Here is a 12,754-nt window from a genome sequence, read left to right as displayed (position 1 = left end):
AATTTCCGAAAGTAAAGCGAAATAATGGAATTAGTTTAGGCAAAGTTACTTCACCCGTAAATCATTCCAAATCCCAGGCGGTCTGTTTTCGTCGTCCACGCTCGTCGCCTGAAACGAACCCGGTCCTAACGGACGACACCACCTCAGAGTCTATGTAGGAGGTCCTAATTTCGAGGTGTCCCTAAAATCGTGGCAAATGTTTTACCTCTCTGTGCGCTATGTAAACCGTCCCTGGATACAAATTGTGTGATTTTATTTGCCAAGCAAAGAGTCTCCTCTCCCTTGACCAAAACTTAGAAGCACGTAAGGCTCCACTGGTAACTTGCACTTGTAAATGCAAAAAGTTTGGTATTTTAGGCATTTCTACAAGGTACAAAAACATGTCATAATGTTCAGGCAAAATAAAACTATTTGCCCACCGAAAAAGTTTCATCAAACACTATTTCAATTCACAATTATTCATGACGATCAAAACATGTGACTGAATATTTTGCTGAGCATTCTGGATAAAAAATACAGAGGCGTAAAGTAGCCATGTGCGAATTTTCGAATATTTTTGGAGATTTTTATTTTAAACCCTCATATCAATATTATTATTAATATTAAAATGTAAACATCAGCCTGTTGATTCAATTATCACTATTTATTTATACGCCTTATTATAAATATTACGAAAAAAAAATATAAGAACAATAAATAAAAATCACATTTGAAAGCCAGTTATTATTCCCACTTTTTTGTGTGTGCAAGTTACCATAATAATAATATAATAATAATAAAATGGTAATTTTTAAAATTTAATAACAAAATATTGTAAATAAAATGAGGACAACTGCTGGCTATAGAGTCATACACAGAGTCTCAAAGAACACTTGTAGTCACTACAGATGTTTCTTCCATGTATGGCTTGACTGGGAAACCACACTTTCTCGTTTGCCGTGAAAACAGGAAAAACTCAAAACAAATGGGGCCAGTTGAAGTCATCGAAGATCGGTGTGTGGTGTGAACATTTCAATGTCCATCAAGTTTTAATATATGTTTGCATACTTCATATTAACAAATGAAGACAATTATTAGGGCATCGGTTGATATATGGCATCATTATTTTTTTCCCAATTCAAAGAAAAAGGCATAATACCGTGAAAACTGGTAAAGGAGGATATACGTTGAAATTGTTTCACTAATTTCTCAAAAACTATTGCAACACCACAGCAAGTTATATTTGAAGGGAAGCTTTCAACTGTCATTACCTTCAAAGTGCTCAAGTTTAGTGCTAATCTGTGGACACAATGGTATGTCGTCGTCGTCAAAAACCCCTACTTATACGCACGTTCGTTAGACGAACACCCTCAAACTTCGTGTACAAAGTATATGGGTCCAGAACTCGGTTAGAAAACGAATAAAAAGAGACTGCGCTGTAGTCCAGAACGCCGGTAGGAAAACATGAAAAGAAAAAATTGAGTAGATTCCTCTCAAGAAGTCAGAACTCATGATAGGTACATACTGAATTGCATTTACCATAGAGAATGTTTAACAATAACATGTATTAGTGACTGCATTCATCTATATTCAAATGAGTAGACTCCTCTCAAGAAGTCACAACTCATGATTGGTACATACTTATTACATTTACAATAGAGAATGTTTCACAATAACATGGAAGCGACTGCATCCAGTTATATTCAAATGAAGATTACGTGGTTAATTAATTAATTTTTTTATTTTTTTTTACATTTTAAGTAAAGATTATGTTCTAATCTTCAATTTGGTATAATAAACTCACTCTTTCGTATTATGGTTTGGGAGATTAGGCTTAAACAAAAAACGTGTACAAATGCAATGGGGTTTTAGGCGGAAAGAAAGACTAATAATAACTAGCGGGATGCCGCGCTTCTCGCGGCACCCCGCTAGATGATGAAAATCCTTTACACAAATATTTCGAAATGTAATGTGGGTAAAGAGTGTTATACGCCTCTCTTATTATTTATGCATGGCGTCATCATTCTAACCCAAAATGAAGCTATTGCGCAGGTCCGCCACTACTTGCAGTGAGCCTTTTTATATGGGTCTAATATTTTGGGCCTCCTAACGCTATACGTTGTTCAAATCAGCGTTGATAGGTGAAAGTTTTACGACCGTTAGCCAGCAATAACTAAAGTTTATTTTGTACTACACTACCAAAACTTTCCACACACACTCAATATACATTCATAATGCTTGCATTTCCTTTTTGTTGAGTGAAATTTAAAAATAATTGTCAGAAAATGACATTTTCTGCTCGGTACTCACTGTTGTTTTTCTGCCGCATCGCACCAGCCTACTACATGTAGATCGACGAACTGCCGAGCCGCGGCCGAGCCGAACTGTGAAAGCGGTGTTACAAGGCAGTGCAGCAGTGCGTGGGTTCTGTCCGCTTACAATACCCGCCGTTCACGCATAAAGATTGCACGCACTGTGGCGGCCATATCGGATTTGGGATTTTGAGGCATTATGGGACATTTTTGAGCTTGGCATACAGCAAATTCGAGCTCAGCACCCCTCGATATCCCTAAAAAACTTGCATGCCATAAATTAACACAATTTGCCTTCAGGGTTGATTTTTATTTTGAAAGGTTACCCAGTCTATCTTAGGCCCTTTACTTATTCATCGCGATTTATGGAGCGTCACGTCCCACGGTACATAGCGTTGTTTCAGTACCAAATAAAGCGAGTTTTCGGAACATGCTGTGTGCAACAAATCTAATCTATCCACTTTTTTTTTTTTTTTTTTGGGGGGGCGGTATTCTTATCTGAATTTGTCCTGTAAACTTTCCGGTCAATAGGCTGCACGTTACGGGAGCACTAAACGTGAACGTGAACGTCAATAAGTGTATTGTTTATTGTCACTTTGGGCTTATTGCATCTCGCGAAATTTTAACGACACAACTTCTGACCGTTCGTGTTCACGCTGCTCTAGGAACAAACCTCCATACATCCCATATCTCTGGAACCCTATATCGTACAAACTGTTTAAATAAAAACGGTAAATTCGTCATCACTCCTTAATTTTCTCTTACTTATTTCACTTTCAGAAAGCATGTCAAGTTATTTTTAGGGTTTGGTACGTCCAGTTTGGGTAAATTTTGTAAAAGACAAACTCCTAAAAATGTACATCATTCAGCCGCATGAGGGCTCTTTTGTTAACATTATCTCCAGTAACCAACCCGACGGGCCGATTGCTTTTAATAGTATAGATACAAATAATAAAAATCTAGACGAAAACAATACCTGTTCCGACGGTAGGTCGGAACAGCTAATTATGACTTAATACAAAATAGGTATATACATTCGAAGTTATGTCTATGTTGATGTCATCTTTCTGAGACAGCTAGATGGTTCTGGAATCATGTGGTACCGACACCGGAACATCTGACGGAACACCTCCTTGAAGTGCGGGTGTTTGACCCCGTAGATGATGGGGTTGACGGCGCTGTTAAAGACGACGAGGGTCGAATGCCAAGGGAGCTGAAAATCTTCAGATTCCATCCACAGATTGATGGCAAAGGGGGCGAGACACACGAGGAAGGCGCACAGTACGTAGAAGAGATTCTTGGTGATCTCCACCTGTCTTTTGCTGATCTCCCGGAGTGGCTTGGTGCTGCTATTCGACGCGGTAGGGAAATCCTGCATCTCGATCCCCCTCCGCGTCATCTTCTTCATGTGGCCTGTCACGTGGCGGTAAATCTTGAAGTAACAGACGAACAGGATGATGAGTGCCATGGGGAAAATAAGATTACTTCCCAGCGTACTGAAGAGGTTGCTTGTCTCAACCGAGGTGTCTTGAGTACACGTACTGTACTTCTCTGAGTAACCCCATTTACCGATACCAAAGAGGGGAAGAGAACAGATTGATGCTGGATAGAGCCACGTAAATACCAACATGGCTGCTATCTTCTTGGGTGTGTAGATAGACTGGTATGTCTGTATGGATTTGGTAATGAGAACGTAGCGGTTAATTGCGATGCTGGTAAGATTCAAGATGCTACATCCAAGGCTAATGTAGTATATGGCAGCGGACACGGAGCATACCAACTCAGGCAACGGCCAGCCGTTCATGCTAAACAGCGCCACCGCAGCGAAAGGTGTCGTGAGGCACGATATCAGGTCGGCCGTGGCGAGGTTGACGACGAAGGCGTTGGTGCTGCTCTGGAGCTTCTTGGATAAGACAACGGCCATAATCACCATGGTGTTCCCCACCAGCCCGGAGACGGCCACGACGCAGTACACGCAGCCGAGAAAAAGTAGCATTTCGTGATTTCCACCTTCATAACGAAAGTTTCTGCCGTCTCCTGTGCTGGTTGTTGTATCATTCGTCCATGTAGAGTTCGGAACATCTTCAGTTGATACCATAGAGGTCGCCATGAGGATTGAAGATTGTAAGCGTGATGGCTGTATGGGATGCGATTTATCGACGGCGAATCTGGACCGTATAAAAGTGTATCACCAATCTGTTGATATAAAAACACAAATTTTAGGACATGGGCGTCAACCATGTGTGTGTGCCCCCCCCCCCATGTTTTCCCTTCTAATACATAAATAAATTGAAAGGTAGGGGACACAATATCAAACTTTGCCCCCATGTTTTTGATTTCCTGTATTGTTTGCACTGTGTACGACCAAACCCTTTGTACCAATGGGATTCGTTCACTTCGACACCAACAAAACTTGGAGAAAATAAAATACCCCAAAGGTGTTTTTTTAACGGGGGCCTAAAACATTTAATGATGATTACGATTATTATTAGAAAAAAAGAGTGGAGAGCTGTTATTGTTAATATCGTAACCAAGTAGGGGAAAATATGATGGAAATTACTATAAAAATAGATTAATGAGACAATTAAATCGCCTTTAGCAAAAATCCACTTAACCATCCATCGTCAACAAGAAAACATATTTAGATGTTCAAAGCCGAATACATCAAAAAATGGGACTGCATTTCACCGTCATAAGGCAAAAATAACGTTAACATAGAGGCGGTAACGAGGACTAATCAGTTAGAATAATGAATACCGGACACTTTGGCACCTCGCAAACTCGGCACCCAATCAGCCCCAAGAATGTCGGCACCGTACGAACATCGGCACCTGCCTATTAAAAAAAAAGTTACTCACAAACTCGACACCAAGCAATCACCTGTTCGCTTTTGCTGGGTCGAAGGGTCAAGTGTGGTTAAATAAAGTAACGCACATGCATACTTTTACAGAGTAGAAATGAAGAGTCAAGTAAGGTTAATTAAAGTAGTGCAAAACTATAGGTTTTCTCGGTCAATTTCGGAAAATTAGCAGTCAATTTCATTTTCATGCGTTCGAATTAAAGCTGTTTTGCCTCTCCGGTTGTTACTGCGTTTCAAATTCAGAATTCGGCCGTTCATTTTCGTTTTGAATCGAGTCAAATTCCTTTAGCACTCTGTTCAATTTAGCGTAGCGTCATTCTTTTTCGTGACACACACGCCTCAAGAAGCGTCTGCGAATTTGAATGCTGCTTTGATGAAGTGTTAAATTGAATGATTATTTTGTTAATTCGAATAACGCAACATTACATTTGACTAATCTCAAAACGAAATCGAATGACCCATTTGAGTAGCATTCGATTTTGCGCGAAATGGAATAGCTTGATGGTTAAATTGGCTGCTCATTTTCCGAAATTGACCGAGAAAACCTATATTACGAAATAAAAACTGGTTTGAACCTAATTAGTAACCTTTTAAACGCTGCTATTTCACAATAGTTATATTGTAATAACCACATGCGAACCTTTGAAGAAATTCATCGGAGATTTTGTTTCACCCGAAAACTTGCGCTCGCGGTTGGTTGGTTGACTAAGGCGGCAATGTCTCTTTTTAACGTTTCCTTAAACTGAAGATTTTGATGCTACATTCATAAATACCTCAGACAGTTTCGCTATTCCTATAGGTGGCGAGCGCGTCACATGGGTGTGTATAAACCTTTGTTTATGACCAGTAAAAAGTGTTGAAACATGGGCGTGACACGCGAGCTTGCACCTGTTCTTATAAGACAGTTTCTTCATTCCTATTGGTCGAGAGCAACGGCTGAAACAGTTGTGCCACATCTAATATAATCACGCGATACGCGCGACGCGCACACAGCGTTCCCTTATAAGGAGTTGTTTAGTGTTTACCCGAGGGCGGCGGAGGGCTTTGCCATTTCATAGCTGGAGGGGTGTGTGTTGAAAGAAATCATTGAACATTTTAATTTTTTAGCATTTATTTTACTTTTTGACCAAAAAGTGATGATGTTTTTGACCGAAAAGGTATTTATGAATGGGAATCAAAGTGTGTTGAATCGGTTTTCAACTAGTGGTTTAAACCCGCCGAGGCCTGGTTCTTGACAAATTACCTCGACTTCGTCTCGGTAAAATTATCAAGAACCAGGCCTCGTTGGGATTAAACCACTAGTTGAAAACCTCTTCACCACACATTGATTCCCTTGTTATTGTATTTCGATGGTAGTTTTCATCAAAGTTTTGACACAATTTTGGCTACGAAAGCATGAAGCTCTCCACCCTTTTCAGCGAAGTATACTGTTCGAAACGTCGAGACCACACCTGCTCTTTTCAGAGTCAACACTCACACATATATATTTCATTTACACGTGGTTTAACCCGCAAATTTACTTTTTATTTATAGTTTCTTCCTATTTATATCTATACAAATGAAAGCTTCACAAAATACTCAAAATTCGTTATATCTAATTAAAGGATTCGTGTACTTTTTCAAAATGTCCACATATTTACATTAAACTTACAGGGTTTGAAGATAAGGATAGTGGAAAGCTTCCCTTCGAATATTACACTCAGAAAAAGAATGGTAAAAAAAAGTTATGTTAAATGTGTTAAGTGAAAAAATACTTAACATAAGTAAAAATTAATGAAAAATTTAAACAACTCAAATAGTTAGTAAAACTAATAGTTTACATAACTTAGCAACTTTAAACACATATTATGCAAATTTTACTGAACTGGTTGTAAAAGTTTACATGGTGTTTAGTAAACCACGATATTTTACTCAAGTATTGTGCAAAATACGCAGCGTGTGACTTGTCTGCTGGGGTCGCGCTCTGCAGTACAACAGTGTAACCACACACAACGTAACGAAATGGATCTCATGAAAAAAAAACCTTCTTGAGTGGAACTTCCCTCATTTAGTTGAGACGTTTGAAGGTAAGTACTATAACATATTTCTGTATTGATGTTATTATCTGTAGTGATAGACTATACACGACTCGTTAGCACGAGTTAGCACAGATAAAGGGACAGTTGAACGTCATATTTTGACTGACAACACTTTTGAACAGTGACTTGAATATCACAAATACATACGTAGGTCTGATCAATGGTCCCCGTATTGTGCACATAGTACACGTACAGCATGCATCGTTGAAGACCATTGTACACATGTACATCGCCACTGTGTTAAAGCACCACCACTGCATACAGCCACGGTGCATCAGGCCAATGATTGGGCTAACTTTAATCTCTCATTTGTTCAGAAGAACAATCAAATAACTTTTCAACATTTTGTCTTTACAAGATACTGACAAATGATACAACTGACTTAAAATGCAAATTCTGGGAGAGGGGAATCGCACAAACACATCTACCCTTTGTTTATTTTAACCTGTTAAAGGAATTATTCAAGAAATCTCACCCCCCCCCACACAAAAAAAAAGGACGAAAGAAAAAGAACAAAAAGAAAAATCAGATAAAGATCAAGAAAAATCAAAGTTTTCAGGTAGCCTACTGTTATGTGGGATTGCATATATAGCACCAAAATTATCTCTCCTCCTGGGATCCTATCACCTTATTCCAGAACTGCAAGTCTCCATCATTGAACCTTTTGTTGATTTGTTTATTTTTTAAGCCCCTATGTATTTGTTTATTTATTTTATTTTATTTCAATTTGTATTTGTACTTTTTTAAATTTATGTGCATGTACATCATGTACAAATTGTATTGCACATACATTGCAGTACTGGAACGTTGTCTCTATTGATCTATAAGTGTTGTAATATGATAATTAAACCACTATTGATATAAAATAATGGTTTAATCTGACATTGTGTGTACCCCATCCTTAAGACAATCAGATTAAATCATTATTTTACAGCAAAATTGGTTTAATTGTAATATTACAATACTTTAAGTTCATTACAGACAATATACACGTGTCATACAATTTGTACTGCACCCCCATTGAAATTTAACCTATTGTGTTTAATATTATTCCCCTTTATGCAGGAAAACACAAGTTTGGACCAGTATTTGAAAGACATCAACAGGGACACCAGACCGCAACCATGCTGATATTAGGTGGGTCTGCACTGGCTCCACAGCAAGTGTTCGTAATTTTTGAGCAAATGCATTTGAACAGTCATCCCTTGTGAAAGCACTGGATGTGTGTTTCAAAACACATTTTGTCTTCGACTTGAGCTACCAGGAGGAGTGTTCTGGCGTTTGGGAGTTCATTGAATTGGTTGTGTTTGAACTCAAAGGCGGTGTGAAGAGCAGCACTATTCGAGAGTTCAGGGCTTACTGTTCATCTCATGATGCATCTGATTAATGTTGACCATTCCATAAGCATTGTAGTTAAAGAAGTTCTTGCACAAAATGTTTGCAAATACGTATCAAAATCATAAGAGATGTGATAGTTGTGATAGTTTGGATTTATGGAACAACCTTACAGTTTAAATAGGAACTCAAAGGTCAAATTCAAATTTGTATTCAACACCCTTCCAGTTTTGTCAAATTTGTCAAAATGTCAAATTCAACGCCGTTTTGATTGCTTAGCGACAATGAGGATAAACCAATAATTCCCCATACAAATTGTTCAAACCCAAAATTGAATTTTTACCTTGGAGTTCTTCTTTAAGCTGTGTTAGCCTGGAAGTATTTATTCTGACCTTGCCAATTAATGTAATTTGACCATTCCAGAAGCATTGTAGTTAACCCTCTAGTCCCTGCACCGCCCGAGTTTCTGAAAACCAATTTTTCAAGATTCTTGCAGTAAATAACTGGAATCGTAGTTCAATTTTTAAAAGATAGCTTAATATTTATGCACAATTTTTTACCCTTCGGTAATGTTTGTATAAAAGTACAAGCTCCCATTGGGAACAATAATCGGCTCTCGAATATTTTTTTGGAAGGATAAAAGACACAATAGCTTTTCAAGGCTTTAATCTGACTCAATGCTCAAACTAATTAAATGCGAAGGCGTTAGTTTTCGACAATATCAATATTAATGATGAATAAATACAGTTTCCTTTGTGTTTACTAATGTATGAGCTAAATTATTTCATCGTCATTAGCTTCGATGAAATAATTTAGCTCATACCAATTAGTAAGCACAAAGGAAACTGTATTTATTCATCATTAATGATTGATGATATTGTCGAAAACTAACGCCTTCGCATTTAATTAGTATGAGCATTGAGCCAGATAAAAGCCTTGAAAAGCTATTGTGTCCATTTTATCCTTACAAAAAAATATTTGAGAGCTGATTATTGTTCCCAATGGGAGCTTGTACTTTTATACAAACATTACCAAAAGGGTAAAAAATTGTGCATAAATATTAAGCTATCTGTTAAAAATTGAACTACGATTCCAGTTGTTTACTGCAAGAATCTTGAAAAATTGGTTTTCAGAAACTCGGGTGGTGCAGTGAAAGTTCTTGCACAAAATGTTTGCAAATACGTATCAAAATCATAAGAGATGTGATAGTTGTGATAGTTTGGATTTATGGAACAACCTTACAGTTTAAATAGGAACTCAAAGGTCAAATTCAAATTTGTATTCAATACCCTTCCAGTTTTTGTCAAATTTGTCAAAATGTCAAATTCAACACCGTTTTGATTGCTTAGCGACAATTAGGATAAACCAATAATTCCCCATACAAATTGTTCAAACCCAAAATTGAATTTGACCTTGGAGTTCTTCTTTAAGCTGTGTTAGCCTGGAAGTATTTATTCTGACCTTGCCAATTAATGTAATTTGACCATTCCAGAAGCATTGTAGTTAAAGAAGTTCTTGCACAAATTGTTTGCAATAAAGTATCAAAATCATAAGAGATGTGATAGTTGTGATAGTTTTGATTTATGGAACAACCTTACAGTTTAAACTGTGTTAGCCTGGAAGTATTTATTCTGACCTTGCCAATTAGGTAGATTTTTTGTAATTTTTTAAATTCACTGAAATTGTTGACTGATTATGAAACATACAGAAAACCCCATTTTGCACATGTGATGTTTTGGATTGTTAATATTATTACCATTAAATTTTTATTAAAAAGTTGTTATCTTGAAATTCATGTTGTAGTCGCCAAGTCTCAGTATTTATGATGTGTCCATTTATTACAGCCCTAAACTCCATGAAATAACACTTTGCTAGTATTCAACACAAGCATTGTGTATATTATTACCAGTTTTAAAGGCACACAGTTTACATTAAAAATCGGTAAAATCTATACTTCAAAATTGAGTAATTATTTTACATGAGTGGATTTATACCCAGCAATTCAGTAAAAAAAAATACCCAATATTGATGTAAAGTTTTACACAACTATTTACATTGTAAAGCGGTAAAGTCTTACGTCACAATTAAGTAATATTTTACATGAGTGGGTTTACCCAACAATTCAGTAAAGAAAACTACCCAATATTTATGTAAACTTTTACACAGTTATTAAGCAATATATTACCCAACGCCTGTTGGGTAAAGTTTTACCTAATAGTTATGGTGTTCGCCCACTACATCTAAAACAGGTAATATTTTAAACAAGTTGTGTAATCTTTCCTCTGTGTGTACTAACTAAGGTTGTGAAGTTTTTTTTTTTAGAAATGAGTAAAACAAGTCACAAAATCATTTTGGTCTTATGAGACCAAAATTATTTTAGCATGTAAAATCCCCTTAACCAGTGATGATTATACCAAAACCATAGCATAACTGGTTAATACGTTTTTACATGCTAAAACTGACACGAAAATTATTACTTTTACTCATTTCTCAAAAACTACAGCACCTCAGTAAGTGAAATTTCAAGGGAAGCTTTCTACTATCATAATCTTCAAACTGTGTAAGTTTAATGTAAATCTGTGGACATTGTGTTTTTTGTTAGGAAAAAGTACACATTCCCTTTAAGTAGCGCTATGAAATGAGTGACAGTTGGTAGAGCGCCGGCAAATTAATCCGGAGGTGACAGGTTCATATCACTATATATTAAGTGCCACAATGGTGTCTGCCACATCACAATCGCCCGTTTGTCTTGTAAGTTTCAGACCTGAGTATCCATCTACAACCTAAACCCGCTTAAATTTATGTCAAATTCGAAATGCTCCATTAAACCTGTCATGTCAATAATACTAAACAAACCAAAACACCAGGTTCCCCCGGAATCCCTACTTACCAGCAGTAGAAATGGATGTGACTTGAAGGTTCTTGGTCCAAAACGAGATCGACTTCCAGTCTGTGTGGGAGAAAGTTGTTTGAATAAGTGTCTTCGATGTTTTCCGTTTAAGTATCAGCTGGAATGAATTTCGACCTGACATCCTGGTTTAAAGTATGAGGGGTTCCCCTTTATTTAACCAATAGAACAGGGTTGTTTATATCCGCCTGGATATAGCAGTAGAATGGCATACTCCACCGTGATGCAGGTTGACTTGATGAGCAGGGCCCAATTTCAAAGAGCTGCTGAAACATTAAAAGTTGCTTATCAGAGTATAAGGCTACCAGCTGAAATATCTGCTACTTGTACACAGATTTACTGGTGTCCTGCTTATTTTTGCTAAGCAGAACAATTTTAGTAAATATTTTCTACTAAAGCAGCTCTGTAGGAAAGTTGGCCCGGTTTTTTTAACTCACTGCCAACAAAAATCGGGTGTGTTTCTTGCATCGAACCCGGATCAGTTGACTCGCTGCCACAACACGTATGTTTTTCCTGCATTGAACCCGGATATAATAATCCCAGGGTGTCGTAGGCCAAGTTTTGTGCTAACTGTATGTTGCAGAAAAACTGCTTTAAAAGCGTAAGCGAAGGCACTGGAAGGTTACCATTATGGTTTTCTCACCCGTGTGCCTAACCAGCGCTAAGGAATAGAAAGCGTACAGTAAGCACAACATCTGCCGTGTAGCAGCGCTATAAAATTGGGCCCTGGATTATGTGTCTGTTTCAGGGGTGGAAAATTTTTTCAAAGCTTCATATTCTCAAACATTACCTGCATAAATGACTAATTTCACCGGATTCATATTCCATGGCAGCATTCAATTTTTGGCGGTGGGTTTTGGACGTCATAGCTTATAACTCGTCATAGCTCTCAACGAAACGGGCCCCAATATCTAGGATTCTGTATCTGGACACACTAATCACACATTGGCTATCTTGAGCTGGGTTAACGCACATAATGCATTGGTTTGTGGCTACGTTCCAACCGGTCACCGGGGAAACTTGGGTGGGAATATGGGGCGGAGGGGGTGGGGGGAATTCGGAGGATCACAGACAGTAAGTTGGCCACGTGCCCCGCTTTGCCGGTCGTAGCTTCGCTGATGCACTATATTTAACAAACCAGAGAGGTAGGCATCCAAAAAGCCAGGCTTGGTTAGTGGTGGATGGCTTTAAAGCACCTTTTAGCGGGTGGTCGGGTTGGCGTATGTGGTTTACGCTGTACACTTTAGCGATTCGTGACATCATCCTTAAATTTAGTCTGAAT

General features: G+C 37.9%; 1 protein-coding gene across 1 annotated transcript; it reads right to left on the bottom strand.

Moving 5' to 3' along the window:
- Positions 1–2,410: 2,410 nt before the first annotated feature.
- Positions 2,411–11,755, bottom strand: LOC117295808 (melatonin receptor type 1B-A-like). The gene is made up of 2 exons (XM_033778571.1): positions 11,455–11,755; positions 2,411–4,487 (listed from the first exon to the last, which is right to left on the bottom strand). The coding sequence occupies exon 2, from the start codon at positions 4,399–4,401 to the stop codon at positions 3,340–3,342; it is 1,062 nt and encodes a 353-aa protein (XP_033634462.1). The 5' UTR covers positions 4,402–4,487; positions 11,455–11,755; the 3' UTR covers positions 2,411–3,339.
- Between the last annotated feature and the right edge of the window lie 999 nt (positions 11,756–12,754).

The sequence above is a fragment of the Asterias rubens genome, chromosome 10, assembly GCF_902459465.1.
Source record: "Asterias rubens chromosome 10, eAstRub1.3, whole genome shotgun sequence".
Classification (NCBI taxonomy): domain Eukaryota; kingdom Metazoa; phylum Echinodermata; class Asteroidea; order Forcipulatida; family Asteriidae; genus Asterias; species Asterias rubens.
Note: the sequence above shows the minus strand (reverse complement) of the source record. Positions and strands in the feature narration are given on the sequence as shown.